This window comes from Bactrocera dorsalis, chromosome 5 (assembly GCF_023373825.1).
Source record: "Bactrocera dorsalis isolate Fly_Bdor chromosome 5, ASM2337382v1, whole genome shotgun sequence".
Taxonomy (NCBI): Eukaryota; Metazoa; Arthropoda; class Insecta; order Diptera; family Tephritidae; genus Bactrocera; species Bactrocera dorsalis.
This window is the reverse complement of record NC_064307.1, coordinates 35,140,244-35,158,780: the sequence shown is the minus strand read 5'-3', so window position 1 is coordinate 35,158,780 and position 18,537 is coordinate 35,140,244. Positions and strand designations below refer to the sequence as shown.

Below are 18,537 nucleotides of genomic sequence, written 5' to 3'. Positions count from 1 at the left end.
ACAAAATTAGTGCGAAGCCAAATTTAAACAAGAAAAAATGTTAATTTCGGTTGCACCAAAGCTAAATACCCTTCACAGGTGCATTTCTGTTAGTAACTGTGTGTTCAGTTTGTATGGAAGCTATATACTACAGTAATACGATCTGAACAATTCTTTTGGAGATTATATTGTTGCCTAAGAAAATAATTTATACCAAATATATCTTGTCAAATGCGAAAGTTTTCCATACAAGCCCTTGATTCCGATCGTTCTGTTTGTATGGAGGCTACATGTTATAGTGGTCTGATATCGGCAATTCCAACAAATGAACAGCTTCTTGAAGAGAAAATGACGTTTGCAAAACGATATCTTAAAAACTGAGGGGCTAGTTCGTTTATATACAGACAGACGGATAGACGGACAGACGGACAGACAGACGGAGATGGCTAAATCGACTCAGCTCAACATACCGATCATTTATAAAGGGTGATTTTTTAAGAGCTTGATAACTTTTTTAAAAAAAAAAACGCATAAAATTTGCAAAATCTCATCGGTTCTTTATTTGAAACGTTAGATTGGTTCATGACATTTACTTTTTGAAGATAATTTCATTTAAATGTTGACCGCGGCTGCGTCTTAGGTGGTCCATTCGGAAAGTCCAATTTTGGGCAACTTTTTCGAGCATTTCGGCCGGAATAGCCCGAATTTCTTCGGAAATGTTGTCTTCCAAAGCTGGAATAGTTGCTGGCTTATTTCTGTAGACTTTAGACTTGACGTAGCCCCACAAAAAATAGTCTAAAGGCGTTAAATCGCATGATCTTGGTGGCCAACTTACGGGTCCATTTCTTGAGATGAATTGTTGTCCGAAGTTTTCCCTCAAAATGGCCATAGAATCGCGAGCTGTGTGGCATGTAGCGCCATCTTGTTGAAACCACATGTCAACCAAGTTCAGTTCTTCCATTTTTGGCAACAAAAAGTTTGTTAGCATCGAACGATAGCGATCGCCATTCACCGTAATGTTGCGTCCAACAGCATCTTTGAAAAAATACGGTCCAATGACTCCACCAGCGTACAAACCACACCAAACAGTGCATTTTTCGGGATGCATGGGCAGTTCTTGAACGGCTTCTGGTTGCTCTTCACCCCAAATGCGGCAATTTTGCTTATTTACGTAGCCATTCAACCAGAAATGAGCCTCATCGCTGAACAAAATTTGTCGATAAAACACATTTCGAACCGAACACTGATTTTGGTAATAAAATTCAATGATTTGCAAGCGTTGCTCGTTAGTAAGTCTATTCATGATGAAATGTCAAAGCATACTGAGCATCTTTCTCTTTGACACCATGTCTGAAATCCCACGTGATCTGTCAAATACTAATGCATGAAAATCCTAACCTCAAAAAAATCACCCGTTATATATACTTTAAAGGGTCTCCTACGCTTCCTTCTGGGTGTTACAAACTTCGTGAGAAACTTAATATACCCTGTTCAAGGTATAAAAACAAAATTTCATATTGAATTCGAGCATGTACCAGACTAGACTTGTGTTATAGTCGAGTTATGGGAAAATGGCGTTCGTGTTTCAACCGCTAGAAGCATTCCACTTTTTTCTATTAAAGTAAAGCTGAGACTCTCTAGAAAGTTCAGGATTTCTTAATAAGTCCTTTAAGAAATTGTAAACACTATTGTTATTCCAGTACAAATTTCGACTTGTTCTTGACCGCCAAGTAATATCATATAAGAAAACTCATGCTCGAATGTAACATATACTATATACGCAAACTAAATGTATCTTGTTCCTTCCTACAACATAACTGGCGTAAAATGCCAGCACTTTGGTAAAAATAGTTCAAGGACATTTAACTTTAGTTAGAAACATCTCCAACAAAATTAGAACACAACTTTAATACGCATAGTGTCTGATATCCAAATGTAAATAAAACTGTCTCATGCAGAAAACATTTTACGAGTTTACTATATTCATACATACATATCTACTTGCCTACCGGTATGTGTATTTTTATGTGTGTAAATGCTGTGGCAGACACACTTGTGGCACTGTGAGCTGAGCTGAAGTGCCACTCAGTCGACTTTTCCACTGAAAACATGTTCTTTGAGTATTTAGGATTGCTTAGCGAAAGCCGAAACGCACTCGTGCCACATATGGAAGCATAAAAGCGTCATTGTAACGAAGACTGCACTCGGTTGAATGTATTATGTTCGTGCTTGTTACAAAGGGTATGCACGTACATAGGGTTTTTATAAAGCGTGAAAGTACAAGAATATGCTTTATATGAGGAGTGTTCAAAAATTTAAAGCTACGGGCATTTAAATTCCTACTTTTCTGTTTTATTGGTACAAACTGAGTAATAGAAATAAACACCTAAAATTTTTAAAGCTCACGAAAAAAGGTGGTAATTGGACCATTGCTACACCCACAAAACGCCCTTAACCGAAAACCTATAAAGTGCAATACCAACTGAATAAAGATATCATAAAAATTATTACCGAGAGTGTGAAAATTGATGAAATCGGAAGGTAATCCATAAATAATAACGCCAGAAACGTAGTGATGGTATGACAAGGCTTTATAGGGGCCGTGGACGTATATTAGACGATGGGCGTGGCACCGCCTACTTTTTGGTGAAATCTCATATCAAGGGCCCCGAATAGTCCGATTTTGACAAAATTTGGTACGTATAATTCTTTTCATAATCCTATGTTACGTTGCGAAAATGAACGATATCGGAAAATAAACAAGCCTAATTTGCATATAGTACAATTTTAAATAATGTATAGTTGATTCTTTTACTTTTCAGTACACAATTCAAGAAGTAATTATCATCACGAAATAAGATAATAATTTCCTTAGAGTATGACACCTTTTCTAAATTGTCCAAAAATTGTCTAAATCCAACCAAAACTTTTCAAGACTCTAGATACCGAATATGTGAACCTCAGTATCTATAGTTGACTTTTGCCCGAAAATATCAAATACAAATGAAATTAAGAAATATTTTTTCTTTGACAATGGTATGTAAGTCTTTGTGTCAAAAATGAGTTGAATCGGACCAATATTTTTCTTAAGCCAACATATACTTAATTTAAAGATAATCGAACTTCCGGCTGACTTTGTACCGCAAATATCGGCCAATCACAATCAATGAAAATTAGCTAGCGTGTTTTACTCAGAACAGTGTATCTTTGTGACTAAAATTGAGCGAAAACTTGACTTATCCCCTTTATACCTAGGACAGGAACAGGATTTTCGAACATCCGAATGACTTTACTCTGATCTCTGATGAACAGTTTTCTAGCAAGTGCAATGTTAATAGTACGCGGTAATGGGAAAAATAAATAAAATAATAAATAGAAATTGATCTATACTACCCCAACTTCCATATACTGATTTCCGTTTTTCTACCAAACCTTATGTGTCTGTCAGTGTATGAGTTATACTTGTATGGATAGTACTATATGTATACATAAAAGTTTTTGGATCTCGTACCACAGGTTGACGTTTTATACCATAAAGTATTTCCCTTTGATTGTTGCAAATTGCAACAGTAAAAAATGTTCGGTTTCATTCAAACGCAGCCCTTCCTTACTTGTTGAATTTTGTGTACTGTTTAATATAAATACACAAATGAATAGAAAATGTAGAGGGAAAATATGAAATGTTTTTTTTTTCAATGGCCAAAAAACCAGAATACTCCTTTCATTTTCACTCAAGTATTGTTTCCTTAATTATTACCCTCTGGGTAAATTGTGAAAATAAGGTAGCAAAGGAATTTGACTTACCCAACATCCGTATTACAGCTTTGCGTGACTGCTGATGTCGAGATTCCCGGTGCATCGAGCCCTGTTGAACGCCTGGAGAAAGGAAAGAAATGAAAACAAGCATTAATATATCGTTAAGGTGCTTCTAAAGTGTACGATGATTTGATACTCTTTTCTTCGCACATTTTAGTGCCCCTAAGCAAACCTAGTTAGCGCAATAATAGAGTTAAACCACTCACTGGGTATAATATGGTAATGTAAGGATAAGTATTAGCGGTTGGTGTACTATCCACGATTACCCTAGCACAACATCTTGTTTATATGCTCGTCAACTAAGCTTTCCTTACAATGTAGTGCGCATACAGACTTCAAGTCCATCAAATTAAAATACTGAAACTTTTCAACTCTTACTCACCCAACTGCAGTGTCGTGCTGAAACGTATCTGTGCGCCCATCTTGCCATACAAGATGATTATCAGCAGCATCGGTATGACGAAGAAGAAGCAAAACGAGATCTCGAACAGTGGAAACTCTTCAGGGTAATGCGACATGCTGCAGAACGCGGACTCCGGTATTGTCGTCTCAGCTTTAGGAAGCGGAAAGAAAAAGTTTTAGTTATAATTATGTTGAGAGTTAAGTGCGTAAAATGCTATTTATTCATAATTGAATTGAAATTCTCCATTTAACCAGAAAACCGCCTTTATATGAAATGGCACAAATATTTATGGATTGCTGTGACTGTCAGTGTTGTGTCAATTTTTAACCATTCATACTGTGTGACTCAGTGTTGTGTAAATTTTCAAAATTTTTCATGAACAAATAAATTATATGCTTACTTAAGGGATAATTCAAGTATTGAATGTCCGTGAGCAGACCGAAGGGTATGGCACCCAACAAGCTGAGAATCCAAAGTGCAGCTATAATGCGAACTGCGCGCTTAAAGCCGCTCATCGCGGTCAAATGCAGCGGGTGGCAAATGGCGAGGAAGCGCTCCATGGAGAAGGCGACGATTGTGAGTACGGAGACGTACGTCGAGCTGTCGATTGAAATGGAATAATAATGATTACAATAACAAAAATTACAGTAATAGTAGTAATGATGGTGAGTTTATTACACAAAGGCGATGGAAGGAATGGAATGGTAATATTTTTAAGTATCTGTAGTAAGAATTGATATGCGGAATACAATGCCACAGGCGGGCATTTAACATTTATCAGCAATAATGTTTCACTAATAATAGCAAAGACACAAAGGCGGCTACTTACGCTTCTGAGATGAACGCGCGTATCTTGCAGAAGGGTAGTCCAAATAGGTAGGGGTATTGGTGCCAATAGAGGAATATTTCCGCGGGCAAGCCTGGAAGGAAACGAAAAAATAAAGTTTTCTGTGACAGTTTTTTTTATGAAATGATATATTTAGCAATTCCTAAAGCTCGATAAATGTATAAAATTGTGTATAAATCTAGCCAAAGTGCTTCCGCGTGCGCTTTTGTGAACTTTAAATTTAAATAATGCCTAACATTTTACAACTTTACCTGTTTTGACTCTCGTTTAAGTATGTATCTGCATGTAACATTCATTCATTTTGGAAAGTTTTCACATAAATTATGCCCACACTGGCGTTGCCAACGCAATTCAATAAACTAAATCAATAAAAAATTTGCATTTTCACCGGCCCAAGGCGGGTCAGTGCAATGGGCTCGTAAATCACGCGCTAAGCAATGGACAAGCAACGCTTAAAATTTATGCGGAAAATACTTTCAGGAAAAATAATAAGTCTCAGAAGACTCTAGAGAAACAAAGCGGTAAAGACTCAAGTTACAAAATCTGTCAAATAAATGTCACGTCAGCAAAATGTTGTAATTCTGGAATGCAAAGTTCGTGGTTTTTGAATTTTTTTATTGCAATTTTTTGTTTTTTTTGAGTTTAAAATTATAACGGTTGTGCGAACACATCTGCCATGTCGTAATTCGCCGAAGAGTTACCATATTACTAGACAATAATTTTTCGATGGCTCTGTTCATATCCCAAAAGAAGCTCTGATTAGCTTATGCCTACCAAATGGCTTTCCTTTATGTCACACGGTTCAATGGTTTTATGAAAACTAAGAGTAGGAAGTATAAACCATTCAGTTTTCATTTGAAACTTGAAGATAGATGTTCTAATATACATATATATGTCACGAGTGATCCAAGTAGATATAACTTTTTCAATAGCCTTTTTTGACAGATCATGCACGAGTCGTGTCAAGCTGTCATGATATTATTGTTCAGTATTGTTTGGCACTTCATCATTGTGAGACTTATACCTGAAAACGTTTACGATTCGTTGAACTTTATTAAGAGTATTTACGTTCCGTATAAAATGTGGTTCACGTGCTTCGTTGAACTCATGGTTGTTGCTTTTGTAGTAAGCAGGACGTTCCGGTTACGTAGAGCCGACTGTCGTAGGAACTTAACTTATGGTCAACATAATCGGTTGAAACGTAGAATTTATTATTGCATACTGTTTGGCCGAAGTACACGAAGACCGTGGATAGTCGATCGCAGCAATTCGGAATGACGTATGGAACGAATTGGCGCATTTTATGTCTAGATTTTAAATTGAAAGTGTATAAAATACAATTTGACAAGAACTGCGACATCGCTTCGCCCATTTATGACTCAACGGATATATGTATCAACAAGAAAAATTGCCGTATTTGGTAAGAAGAGCAACATGAAGAGATTCAAGAGCTGCCATTTCATCCCTGACTGGGAGCCTATGTTAGTCGCGAGTGCGACAGCAGTTGTACAATCTTATAGGAGATGGTACCTTCTCTGTTTAGTACTGCCGCTCGAATTATTTTCTCCAGCAGCAGATTGTAGAAGTCGCACGATAGAGAGTTGTTTTGTCTGAAACCTCGTTTGGTATCGAAAGGCTCGGAGAGGTCCTTCCCGATCCTGACGGAGCTTTTGGTATTGCTCAACGCCAGTTTACACAGCCGTATTAGTTTTGCAGGGATACCAAATTCAGACATCGCGGCATAAAGGCACCTCCTTTTCGTGCTGTCGAAAGCAGCTTTGAAATCGACGAAAAGGTGGTGTGCGTCGACTCTCTTTTCACGTGTCTTTTAACCTTAAAGGTTAGTTATATTAAAATATTCTTTTGCATACGAATACATATAAGTAAATCAGCTTGTGTGCAAAAGTTATAAAAAACAGCAAAATGGTCTAAAATAAAGCAAGCGAAATGTCTCAAACCATGGTATATGCAGAATATACGGATGGTGGTGCATGAAACGGAAAGCCGCTGCGGGTAGCAACACTTACGGTAAAAGCCTACGTACTTGTAAACGCTTCTAAGTATATAAATGTGACTATGTGCTACTTGTACGTGTATTATACATTCATATGTTATATAAGTGTACCATATAGAACCAAGTTCAAGCTTTTATAGTCTACTTTAAACATTTTTATTTTTCACCGTGGCGCAATATTTGCAAGCATTTGTTTTGACGACTACACATATAACGGGTGATTTTTTTGAGGTTAGGATTTTCATGCATTAGTATTTGACAGATCACGTGGGATTTCAGACATGGTGTCAAAGAGAAAGATGCTCAGTATGCTTTGACATTTCATCATGAATAGACTTACTAACGAGCAACGCTTGCAAATCATTGAATTTTATTACCAAAATCAGTGTTCGGTTCGAAATGTGTTTATCGACAAATTTTGTTCAGCGATGAGGCTCATTTCTGGTTGAATGGCTACGTAAATAAGCAAAATTGCCGCATTTGGGGTGAAGAGCAACCAGAAGCCGTTCAAGAACTGCCCATGCATCCCGAAAAATGCACTGTTTGGTGTGGTTTGTACGCTGGTGGAATCATTGGACCGTATTTTTTCAAAGATGCTGTTGGACGCAACGTTACGGTGAATGGCGATCGCTATCGTTCGATGCTAACAAACTTTTTGTTGCCAAAAATGGAAGAACTGAACTTGGTTGACATGTGGTTTCAACAAGATGGCGCTACATGCCACACAGCTCGCGATTCTATGGCCATTTTGAGGGAAAACTTCGGACAACAATTCATCTCAAGAAATGGACCCGTAAGTTGGCCACCAAGATCATGCGATTTAACGCCTTTAGACTATTTTTTGTGGGGCTACGTCAAGTCTAAAGTCTACAGAAATAAGCCAGCAACTATTCCAGCTTTGGAAGACAACATTTCCGAAGAAATTCGGGCTATTCCGGCCGAAATGCTCGAAAAAGTTGCCCAAAATTGGACTTTCCGAATGGACCACCTAAGACGCAGCCGCGGTCAACATTTAAATGAAATTATCTTCAAAAAGTAAATGTCATGAACCAATCTAACGTTTCAAATAAAGAACCGATGAGATTTTGCAAATTTTATGCGTTTTTTTTTAAAAAAAAGTTATCAAGCTCTTAAAAAATCACCCTTTATAACCAAAGGTCTAGCTATTCCAAAGGTAATTAATAATAGCACGGCGCGGCGTATGAATAACAATGCGCCATATCAAACTATTGTAGTTTCGATTGTACAATATGTAATATAGGTAAATAAAATACTATTAATTATGGTGTAGTTATACTTAAAGGGTTTTTAACTGATTTAAGTTGAAAACTACTTTTAACCTATCCACTTACCAAAGAGCAGGTAGATTAAGTCCGAGACTGCCAGGCTGAATAAGTAGTAGTTCGTTGCCGTGTGCATTGTTGGATGGCGTATAATAACCACACACACCAGAATGTTGCCCAGCATGCCGGTTATGAATATTCCACCGAAAATTATTGTAATCTGAAAGAAGTATAGAGAGAACAAAAGGGCGCAACAATTATTATCTTGCTACTATATGAGTATGTATTTACTAATACATAAGGGCAATCGTAAGTCATTATTATTATTTCGGTGCTACAAAGAATTAAAAAAATTCACGGGCATGTGAGTAGACTGAAAATCATCTCAATTTATATGAAAAGTTTGGAGAATATGTATAAATACATATGTATGTATTAGGGTGATTCAAATTTTTTTTTTTCGTTTGGTACTCGGAAAAATAGGTTCCTAGACACCTCTAAGAAAGCCTCTCCAAGCATGAGTTCTTAATTGTAACGAGAAGATCTTCCTACATAGAGTTTTCTATTTTTTCTTATTATTAGATAGAAAAATTTATATCTCGCTTCCAACTAATTGAAAAAATATTTTGTTCCTTAGTTTTTGTAGGAAATTGAATGCTCTACAAAAAAGATCTCCACGATTTTTTCGTAAACCCAACCATTTAAAAGATATTAACGGTTGAAGTTTCATTATTTTTGGGAAAATTTTTTATTTCTTATGAATTTTATAACTCAATGAAAAACATTATTATGAATGATGAAACTCATAGGTTTTTGGAGAGGTTTTCTTAGAGGTGTCTAGGAACCTATTTTTCCGAGTACCAAACAAAAAATTTTTTTTTTTTGAATAACCCTAATATGTATTCAATTGCATTTAAGTGTAATTTATTTTCCAAATTGTTTCCTTATACTGTTGCAAATGCCCTTGAAGTTTTAGTTTATTTAGTTCCAAAGTAAAAAACTCTGATTATACAATTAAGTGTGTGCTTTAATAAATATTCTTTTCCCATGTGCATAACATAAGATTTTTTTATCTAATTCAATACTTTCCGCACCTCAAAAAATTTCTGGATGCTTTTTCCTAAAAATATTCCTTTAAAAGTTATACGCAGTCAAAGATGTACATTAAACGACCGGAGCATTCTTACAAGTGCTTTACCATATACGTACATCCCGTGTTGCTCATACGACATGTTGTCCTATATTTCATGCACAACTTTAGATGCTTGTAGCTTTAAACAAAAACATTTGTATGTTGCAGTTTGTTTTGGATTTGAAAAACTTGGAATATAACGAACACCCTAATGTACACATACATTTGCATATATGTATGTATATACCGCACAAGTATATACATTTGCCTTAAAGTATTGTGGCAGCATTATAAATATGTAAATTATATATTGTGGTAACATCATAAATCTGTAAATTATGTATCTTATTATAAATAAAAGAGTGTGGCAGCACGATCTGCGGCCATGTTGAAGATAAAGAAGAACGAGTGCAGATCATTTAAAAAAAGCGTCCAACATAATAAAATTGTTTAAAATATCAGAAGTGGTTGTATTGCGCCCAAAATGTCATCAAACGAGGATTCGCTTAGTTTATACACAGTTGAACAATTAAAATCATGGTTGCGTTCGCTCAAACATAAAACAACAGGTAGTAAAGCCGAACTAATTGTTCGCCTACAAAAAATTCCTGAGGAGCTTCGTGGAAATTTTCGAAACTCCATGGTTGACGTTGACGCTGACGTTGACTGTACGCAAGCCATCATTGCGGAAAAAGAACAAGCTGATGAAATCAACGAAGGAGCGAGCAGTATAAACATCACCGAGGAGTGTGGTGAATTTAGCAATGGGATTGTACCACAATATGACGCAAGTAATCGAACGAGTGTTGAAAAGAAACAAAAAGAGTGTGATGCAAACGAGTGGCGACTTTTAAAAATCGAATTAGAATTGTTGAAGCGTGAGTGTGAACTAAAGAAGATGGAAAATGAACTTCTAATGAGAGAAAAAGAACAGTTGAGAAATAGTGATAATCAAACAAAAAACATTTCCAATAAGCAAAAGTTCGCAGATGTTAAAGAACTTATATCTGAATTTTCTGGTAGTGGTGAATGCCTTAAGCTATGGCAAGCACAACTAAAAAATATCCAGAGTGTTTACCAACTTGATGATAACAACCTAAGAGCATTAATTGCAAATAAATTAAAAGGCAATGCGCTAAAGTGGTTACATTCTCGAGATGACTTGATTTTAATGCCAATCGACAAGTTCTTAAAGGAAATGAGCTCGCTGTTTGAAGAAAAAACAAGCAATTTGATGCTAAAGAAAAAGTTTGAAATCAGGCAGTGGTTGACTACCGAATCGTTTCGAGAATATTTCCAAGAAAAACTAATTCTGGCAAATAGAATTCTAATTGGTGAAGATGAACTTGTAGAATATCTAATTGATGGTATTCCGGATAACACTTTACGTTCGCAAGCTAAAATGCAACGATTTCATGACAAATATGAATTGTTAGAAGCGTTTAGAAATATTCAATTGCCACGATATATATCAAAGAAAATGACAGCAGACAATCAACATGAGCAGTCGAATAATGGACAACAAACAACAAGAGTCGTGAGATGCTACAATTGCAACTCCGTTGGCCATTTAGCAAGTGTATGCCGAAAACCCAAACGAGAGCTTGGTGCTTGTCATGTATGCGCTGAAGTTGGCCATTTAGCAGCAAATTGTCCACAAAGGAAGAGCCGCCCTGTACAACATGTCACAGAATTGATGGAAGGCGATGAATATGTAAGGTTTTTAAATTATGTATTTATTAATTCTAAATTTACTTATAAAACTTTATTAGGATCATTAATTGATACGGGAAGCCCCATTAGCTTTGTTCGCCAACAGTTCGTACCAGATGTAGTAATAAACAGAAAGAACAATGTATTTTTAAAATATAGTGGTATAAACAAAAGTCCATTATCTATTGTCGGAAATGTAAACAGTTTTATTTTTTTCAAAAACAAAAGAATTGAATTAACGATGTTAGTTGTAACAAATGAAACAATGACTCATCCAATTATTTTAGGAAGAGACTTTTTAAGTAAATCTAATTTAAAATTAGAATGTAAAGAAATAGATTCGAATTTCAAAGTCGAAAATAACACATATGATGAAGAGTGTCAAAGATTAATGAAAATTGAATTTGATAACACTAAATTTTCTGTGAATTACAATGAAGTATTGAAAACTGAAGCAAAAACTCCTAATGTTTATATAAAAAATGATAATGTAAGTGTCTATGCAAAACAAAAATTTCTGCAAATATTTCAAGATTATTATATGTGCTGTAAGCGCCCCGATACGCCAAAAATTAGATGTGAGATGAAACTGTTGTTGAGTACAGAAAAACCTTTTAATTGTCCTCCAAGAAGACTGTCATACAGTGAAAAACAACAAGTTAGGGTTGTTTTAGATGACTTAATGCAAACCAAGATAATTAGGCCGAGTAAGTCAGAATATTCTTCCCCCATTGTTTTAGTAAGGAAAAAAACAGGTGATATAAGGTTATGTGTGGATTTTCGTAGTTTGAATAAGATAACATTGAAAGATAACTATCCCTTGCCTCTTATTGATGATCTGTTAGATAGACTAGCAAATAAATGCATTTTTTCGTTATTGGATTTAAAGAGTGCGTTCTATCACGTAGATATGGTTGAAGATTCGATTAAATACACTTCTTTTGTAACACCGATGGGGCAGTACGAGTTTTTGAAAATGCCTTTCGGTCTGAAAAATGCACCTTCAACATTCCAGCGGTTTGTTAGCCATGTTTTCGATGATCTGATTCGAGCAGAGAAAATTGCTATTTATTTAGACGATATCATGATAGCTACAAGTAATGAAGAAGAACATTTAGACATTTTGCAGGAAGTTTTTAATAAGTTAGTACAAAACAAATTGGAATTGAGGTTAGATAAATGCCGATTTATGGAGTCAGAAATACGCTATTTAGGATATAACATTTCGAGTAAAGGTATTCTACCGGATGAAAAGAATGTAGAAGCTATAGTGAATTTTCCTATACCCAGTAACACAAAAGCTGTACACAGTTTTTTGGGCTTATGCTCATACTTTAGAAGATTCGTTAAAGATTTTTCGCGAGAAGCTCAGCCTCTGTACAAACTAATAAAAAAGAATGTTAAATTTACATTTGGGGAAGACGAGTTACAGTGTTTTGAGAAACTTAAAAATAAATTAATTGGGTCTCCTATCTTAGCGATTTACGACCCAAGAGATGATACAGAGCTGCATTGCGATGCCAGCTCTCGGGGATTTGGTGCAATATTATTACAAAAAAAGAGTGACGACAAATTTCACCCAGTCTTTTATTTTTCGAAACGTACCAGCGAGCCCGAATCTAAATACCACAGCTTTGAGCTGGAAACACTTGCAATTATTTATGCACTTCGGAGATTTCGGGTATATCTTCAAGGATTGAAATTTAAGATAGTCACTGATTGCAATTCACTCATGCTAACTTTAAATAAGAAGGAAGTAAATCCAAGAATAGCCAGGTGGGCACTCGAATTGCAAAATTTTCAATATGTTCTCGAACACCGTAATGGAAATAGAATGCTCCATGTGGACGCACTTAGTCGCACTTCAAATATCTTAGTTCTTGAAGAAAATACGTTTGAGCAAAATCTGTCAATTTGCCAAAATCGAGATAGGAAAATTATTGAAATCCGGGGGGAATTGGAAAACAAGGAAAATGGTGTTTTTGAAATGCGGAATGGCTTAGTTTATAGAAAAAACGGACAAAATATACTATTTTATATACCAAATGAGATGGAAGAACATTTATTGAGAAAGTATCACGATGAAATGGGTCATATGGGAAGTGATAAAGTTTTCAGTGCTATAATAAAGTCATATTGGTTTCCCAAAATGAAGGAGAAAATTAAACAATATATCTCAAATTGCCTAAAGTGTATTGCCTTTTCCTCGAAGAGTGGGAAACATGAGGGCCTCTTACATAATATACCCAAAGGAAACGTACCTTTCGAAACTGTTCATGTGGATCACTTCGGTCCAGTGTCATTTAAACATTCTAAGAAAAAATATGTATTTTTGGTAATAGATGGGTTCACTAAATTTGTTAAGTTATATGCGGTGTGTTCAGCAGGCACCAGGGAGGTCATGAGCTGTTTAAAATTGTATTTTAGTAGTTACAGTCGTCCAAAGGTATTGATATCTGATCGAGGCAGTGCGTTTACATCAAAAGATTTTGAAAATTTTTTGAAAACAAATAACGTAAAACATGTAAAAATTGCGACAGGATCGCCACAAGCCAATGGACAGGTGGAGCGCGTTAATCGTAGTCTTGCTCCAATGATAGCAAAATTAACCAGCGGTGGCTTTAATTTCAGCTTAGACAAAACTTTACCGGACATAGAGTATGCTTTAAACAATACGATGCATCGAAGTATAGGCACAACTCCAAGCGAACTACTTTTTGGAGTTTCACAAAGGGGAACTGTCGTTGACTTTCTCAGAGAAAGACTAGAAGAAAATGATTTGAATAATAATGAACGTAACTTAGCAGATATTAGGGATAATGCAGCAGAAAATATTTCAAAGTCTCAAAATTATAATAAATTGCTGAAAGATAAACATCGGACACAAAGAAAGTATATGGAAGGAGATTATGTTATGGTAAAGAATTATATAAGTAATCCAGGTGCATGTAAAAAGATTGCCCCCAAGTTTAAAGGTCCTTATAGAGTTTGCAAAATACTTCCTAATGACAGGTATATACTTAGAGATGTAGAGGGATTTCAACTTAGCCAAATTCCATATGAAGGAATATGGGAAGTAGCAAACATGAAGCCTTGGTTAAACCATAGTCTCCCTAATGAAAGCGTAATCGGGACGATTACATGTCAGGATGGTCGAACTGTGGCAGCATTATAAATATGTAAATTATATATTGTGGTAACATCATAAATCTGTAAATTATGTATCTTATTATAAATAAAAGAGTGTGGCAGCACGATCTGCGGCCATGTTGAAGATAAAGAAGAACGAGTGCAGATCATTTAAAAAAAGCGTCCAACATAATAAAATTGTTTAAAGTATCAAAAGCTATGCATCACATAAGTACAATATTGCGATTTAGGAAATTCAACAGCAAAAATTTGTTGGTTTTCGCCTCCTTCCTACCATTAGTCTATCATGGTAGACATAATAATGACTCCCAGTGGGTTTGAAAGATAAAGCACACAGACAAGAAAGACCAGGAAGCAATTTTTGGCAAGCAAGAGCATTTAAAACATGAAATAAGGCATTCAAAAGGATATATTATGGTTTTCCAAGTAGACAATTATTTCATTTCGCCTACTCATGTCTGCATGTAATAATGCTCATTATCATTACGGTGAGCAAAAAAACTTGGAATTAGTTATAACAAAAAAGAAAAATAAAGCACAGTGTAGGTAAACAGCTTTGCAAGTTTATAAAACATACACTATACAAGTTCTCAATATAACTCTTCAGAACATTATATTGATATCAAAATTGATGTTTTTGTTCTGCAGTCTGAAGTATTTTTCCATTATTAAAAGAGTCACCGGATGCAGTTGCGCTAACGTTCGCAGTAAGCAAAATAGTTAAAAGAGGTCTTTCAAAACGGTTGCAAACTTTATAGTCTGGATAATACATTCAGTTACAAAAGGCTTGACAACGTCCGGTGTGTTTTACGTGGGTACTCCACGGCGCTCAAAAGCACAGCGGATCAAATCAATGCGTTGATCAGCGCCCTGAGAATGCTAAGCATTTTCAGTACCAATTGGCAGTGTGGAATGGACACACTAACCACCTTGGTAGGGTTCGAGGCCCATCTAAAACCTCTGCCGTGCTTTGGGTCCGGCACCCGGTTGCAATGCAACTCCACATTCAACTGACAAAGTCAGTTCTTCCCGCGATTTGGGTTTCAACCACAACCACCACGATACTCCCCGAGGGGCCAGTCCGCATGAGCAGGTTGGAGTTACCTCCAAGGGCTCCTGCTCCCCGTGGTACCAGAATTAAGTCTCCGGTCAGACTTCGTAGCCGAAACTACTACCAGTTGAGCTTCCATACTGCTCCGGACTGGTGGCCAGCAAAGAAGGTGAGGTTGGACCCCACTAACACATAAAATACCCACAACGCAAACACCTAACACTCATACAAAAAACTAAAACCCTAATTTCCAGCTAAAATAACTTCGCCGCTTAAATAACTCACGCGCAAACAACCCTATCTGTTCGGTATTCCGACTAGTGGAGATCACACCACTAACATCTAATCGTCCATCAGTCCAGCTAATCCCCATACCACCAGATCCCTAATGTCCGAGTACATCGGGCACCAAAAGGTTTGATAGCTATATGGGGTCCAGGGCAAATATTCACTCAATTTTATTCAATTTAAAAACAAATACAAGTATGCACCGTTCTTATAAAAACACACTGTGTCCGTTTTATTAAGATAGCACTCATATCGGCCATTAATATATGCGGTATGAAGTTACCCAGAAGTTCGAAAATCTTTATATAAGGTCTAAGGGAGCTAAGGAAAGTATTGACTTAATTCAACCCATTTGTATCACAAAGACGTAATGCTATAATGAAAGGGTTCTATGCATATTAATTATATATCTTACATACTGGCCGATATTTTCGGTATAAAGTCAACTAAAATTACTGGATTTTGATTCGATTTCGTCCATTTTTAGTTATAAGTTCAAACGCACTTTTTGCACAAAGTTTTATTTCGTTATATTAATTGCTTTTTACTAGAAAGTGAAAAAATCAAGTGAAATTTAAAAATGCGTTATATGGGAAGTAGGCGTGGTTTTAGCACAATTCCGCTCGTCTACCAATTGGAACATAGGAATGTCAAGATAATATTGTGTACTAAATATGAACGCTTCAACCAAAATGTGAACGATGCGCCAATATTGACCTAGGCTCATAGAAAGTATTTCTAGCAACATGTTGCAAGAATATAAGAACGCTAATTTTGGTTTCACTGAAGCTTTAATAACCTCTTTGAACAATCCATTCAAGAACTTGATTTCGATCTTTCTGTTTGTAAAACAGCTACACACTATAGTGGTTCGATATCGGTGGTCGCAACAGATGACTAGCTTCTTTGAAAGAAAAGCCACTCTGTTAAATTTCTGATACATATCTGCAAAACTAAGGAACGGACATGGAAAAATCGACTCAGCTCGCCACGCTCTTAATTTTTATATACCTATTTTAAAGAGCCTCTGTCTTTTCCTTCTAAGCGTTACCAACTTCGTGCAAAACTTATCCTGTTCAGCGTAAAAGAAATTAATTTATATATGAGTGAATATTTAATATCGGTCAATACCATACTCTAGTATTTCCAAAATTTCTATTTCGCCAGCTTTCTTTACAGCCTGTTTTAGAAAAAGTCTTTTCATGTTTCGATATTTTTCCAAGAATTTATAAGTACATTTTTCATCCGCATGTTTCAAATTCCTTTAGCGAGTATGTCCTTAATTCCATTTCTTCAAAACATATTCACGTTTTTCTGCCCTTGGCTCTGATCGGTAACTTATACAATGCCTTGACGCAGAGCCAGGAAACAGCTTTCTAGAGCAGATTCGTTCAACTCGAGAGGAGATAGGAGATAGATAATATTTTACTTGATTTAATGGGTATTGCAACATATAATTACCACAAATAGATGTCCTTTGAATTTTATTACGAAACCTTACAACTTGTCTTATATATATGATATATAGCCAGGCGGATGCTTGACAATCTGTATACTAGACCCCGATTGCATCCTTTTTATGCATGGAAAACAATGTTGCTGGTGGGAGATGAAATAAGAAGAAAGACTAGGATTGCACTGCGATCTTAGCCTTATTTTGCCCTATTCTGAATCACAAAGACTCACCTAGCCCCAGCAAATTCATAAAGGCCAATATACTGATAGTGAGGTGATGTGATTCATATTTGGAAACATGGACCCAAGGGTCTTTAACTGACGGAATATGTTATTGCTTATATAGATTTCAAGAAAATGTGTCAAAATGGCATCCCCTTTTAGGCCATTTATGTTTGCTGAATAGACAGAACTTGCACGGAGTCACATCGGGTGAATTCGGTAGTTGCGGAACAATATCAATTGAGCTTTGTGCAAAAAAATCGCCAAGAACGAATACAAGATGGAAGGGTGTATTATCGTGATAAAAAACCTTATGGAGAGTTGACGTATTTGAGACAGGAAACATTCTCAAAATGGTGTGGGCTGTGCCAAAAGACAACTATTCCAACACTATCAACAAAGCTTTTAATGGTCCATCTATGATTTTTTTAATGGCCGTCGTTGGTAGAGATCGATGGTCGTCCAGAGCGCGGTTTATCTTTTAAGCGTTCTTGGCACGCTTTGAACGTGTGAACTATTTAAAAATATTGTAATATACCACCTTACCAACCTAAAAAAATTTTCCTGATGTCCAAGAGTTTTAAATTACCATTTCACCTTACTTTTTGATCACAGTAGTGTATTAGCTAAGATAAGTATTGACCCGATTTTATAAGGATTTCAAACTTTCGGTTATATACAAAACTGACTACGCGTATAATATTGAATTTATGGGTAAAATTGGTCATTGGCTTACCACAGCTAACATAGGCATTGTTTTCATGTTGAAAAGTTTTTGTAACAAAACCAAACCAATACAACATTTCTACGAAGTGGCCATGGCTCAAAATTGTTTTTAACTGTGCGTAGTTTTGAGTAGATTTCATTTAGTTCGAAAAGAAAAACTGTAAATGAAAACAAACCATTGAAAAAACGCTACTGAAGCTATAACGGTCAACTTCGGGAAAAGTAATTTCGATTATGTCGTGGCATAAAAGCATGCCATTAAGATTTTACAGAAGGGCAATGGCGTGCTTTAAATCGTTTGGCGGTCGCTCTTATATAAATATACATACATACATATGTATTATATATATTCAAACACATTTATATATAGATGTGCTGAGGAAAAATTTAAACTACTTGCGTGCAATAAAGCAAATGTAGTGCTGTCGTAAGGAAATTCGCGCAATTAAATTCGTCAC

At 36.0% G+C, this 18,537-nt stretch overlaps 1 protein-coding gene across 3 annotated transcripts in view; it reads right to left on the bottom strand.

Moving 5' to 3' along the window:
* Positions 1–18,537, bottom strand: part of LOC105221817 (neuropeptides capa receptor) — a 157,258-nt gene that overhangs the window by 30,301 nt on the left and 108,420 nt on the right. For 2 of the 3 annotated variants that reach the window (XM_049459234.1, XM_049459236.1), the window contains exons 5-6: positions 4,178–4,348; positions 3,784–3,855 (exon numbers count right to left, since the gene is read on the bottom strand). In XM_049459234.1, the coding sequence (XP_049315191.1) occupies positions 3,784–3,855; positions 4,178–4,348 (243 nt within the window). Of the gene's footprint in view, positions 1–3,783; positions 3,856–4,177; positions 4,349–4,598; positions 4,799–5,027; positions 5,119–8,411; positions 8,563–18,537 lie in introns of all 3 variants that reach the window. The other variant, XM_049459235.1, reaches the window with a different exon arrangement.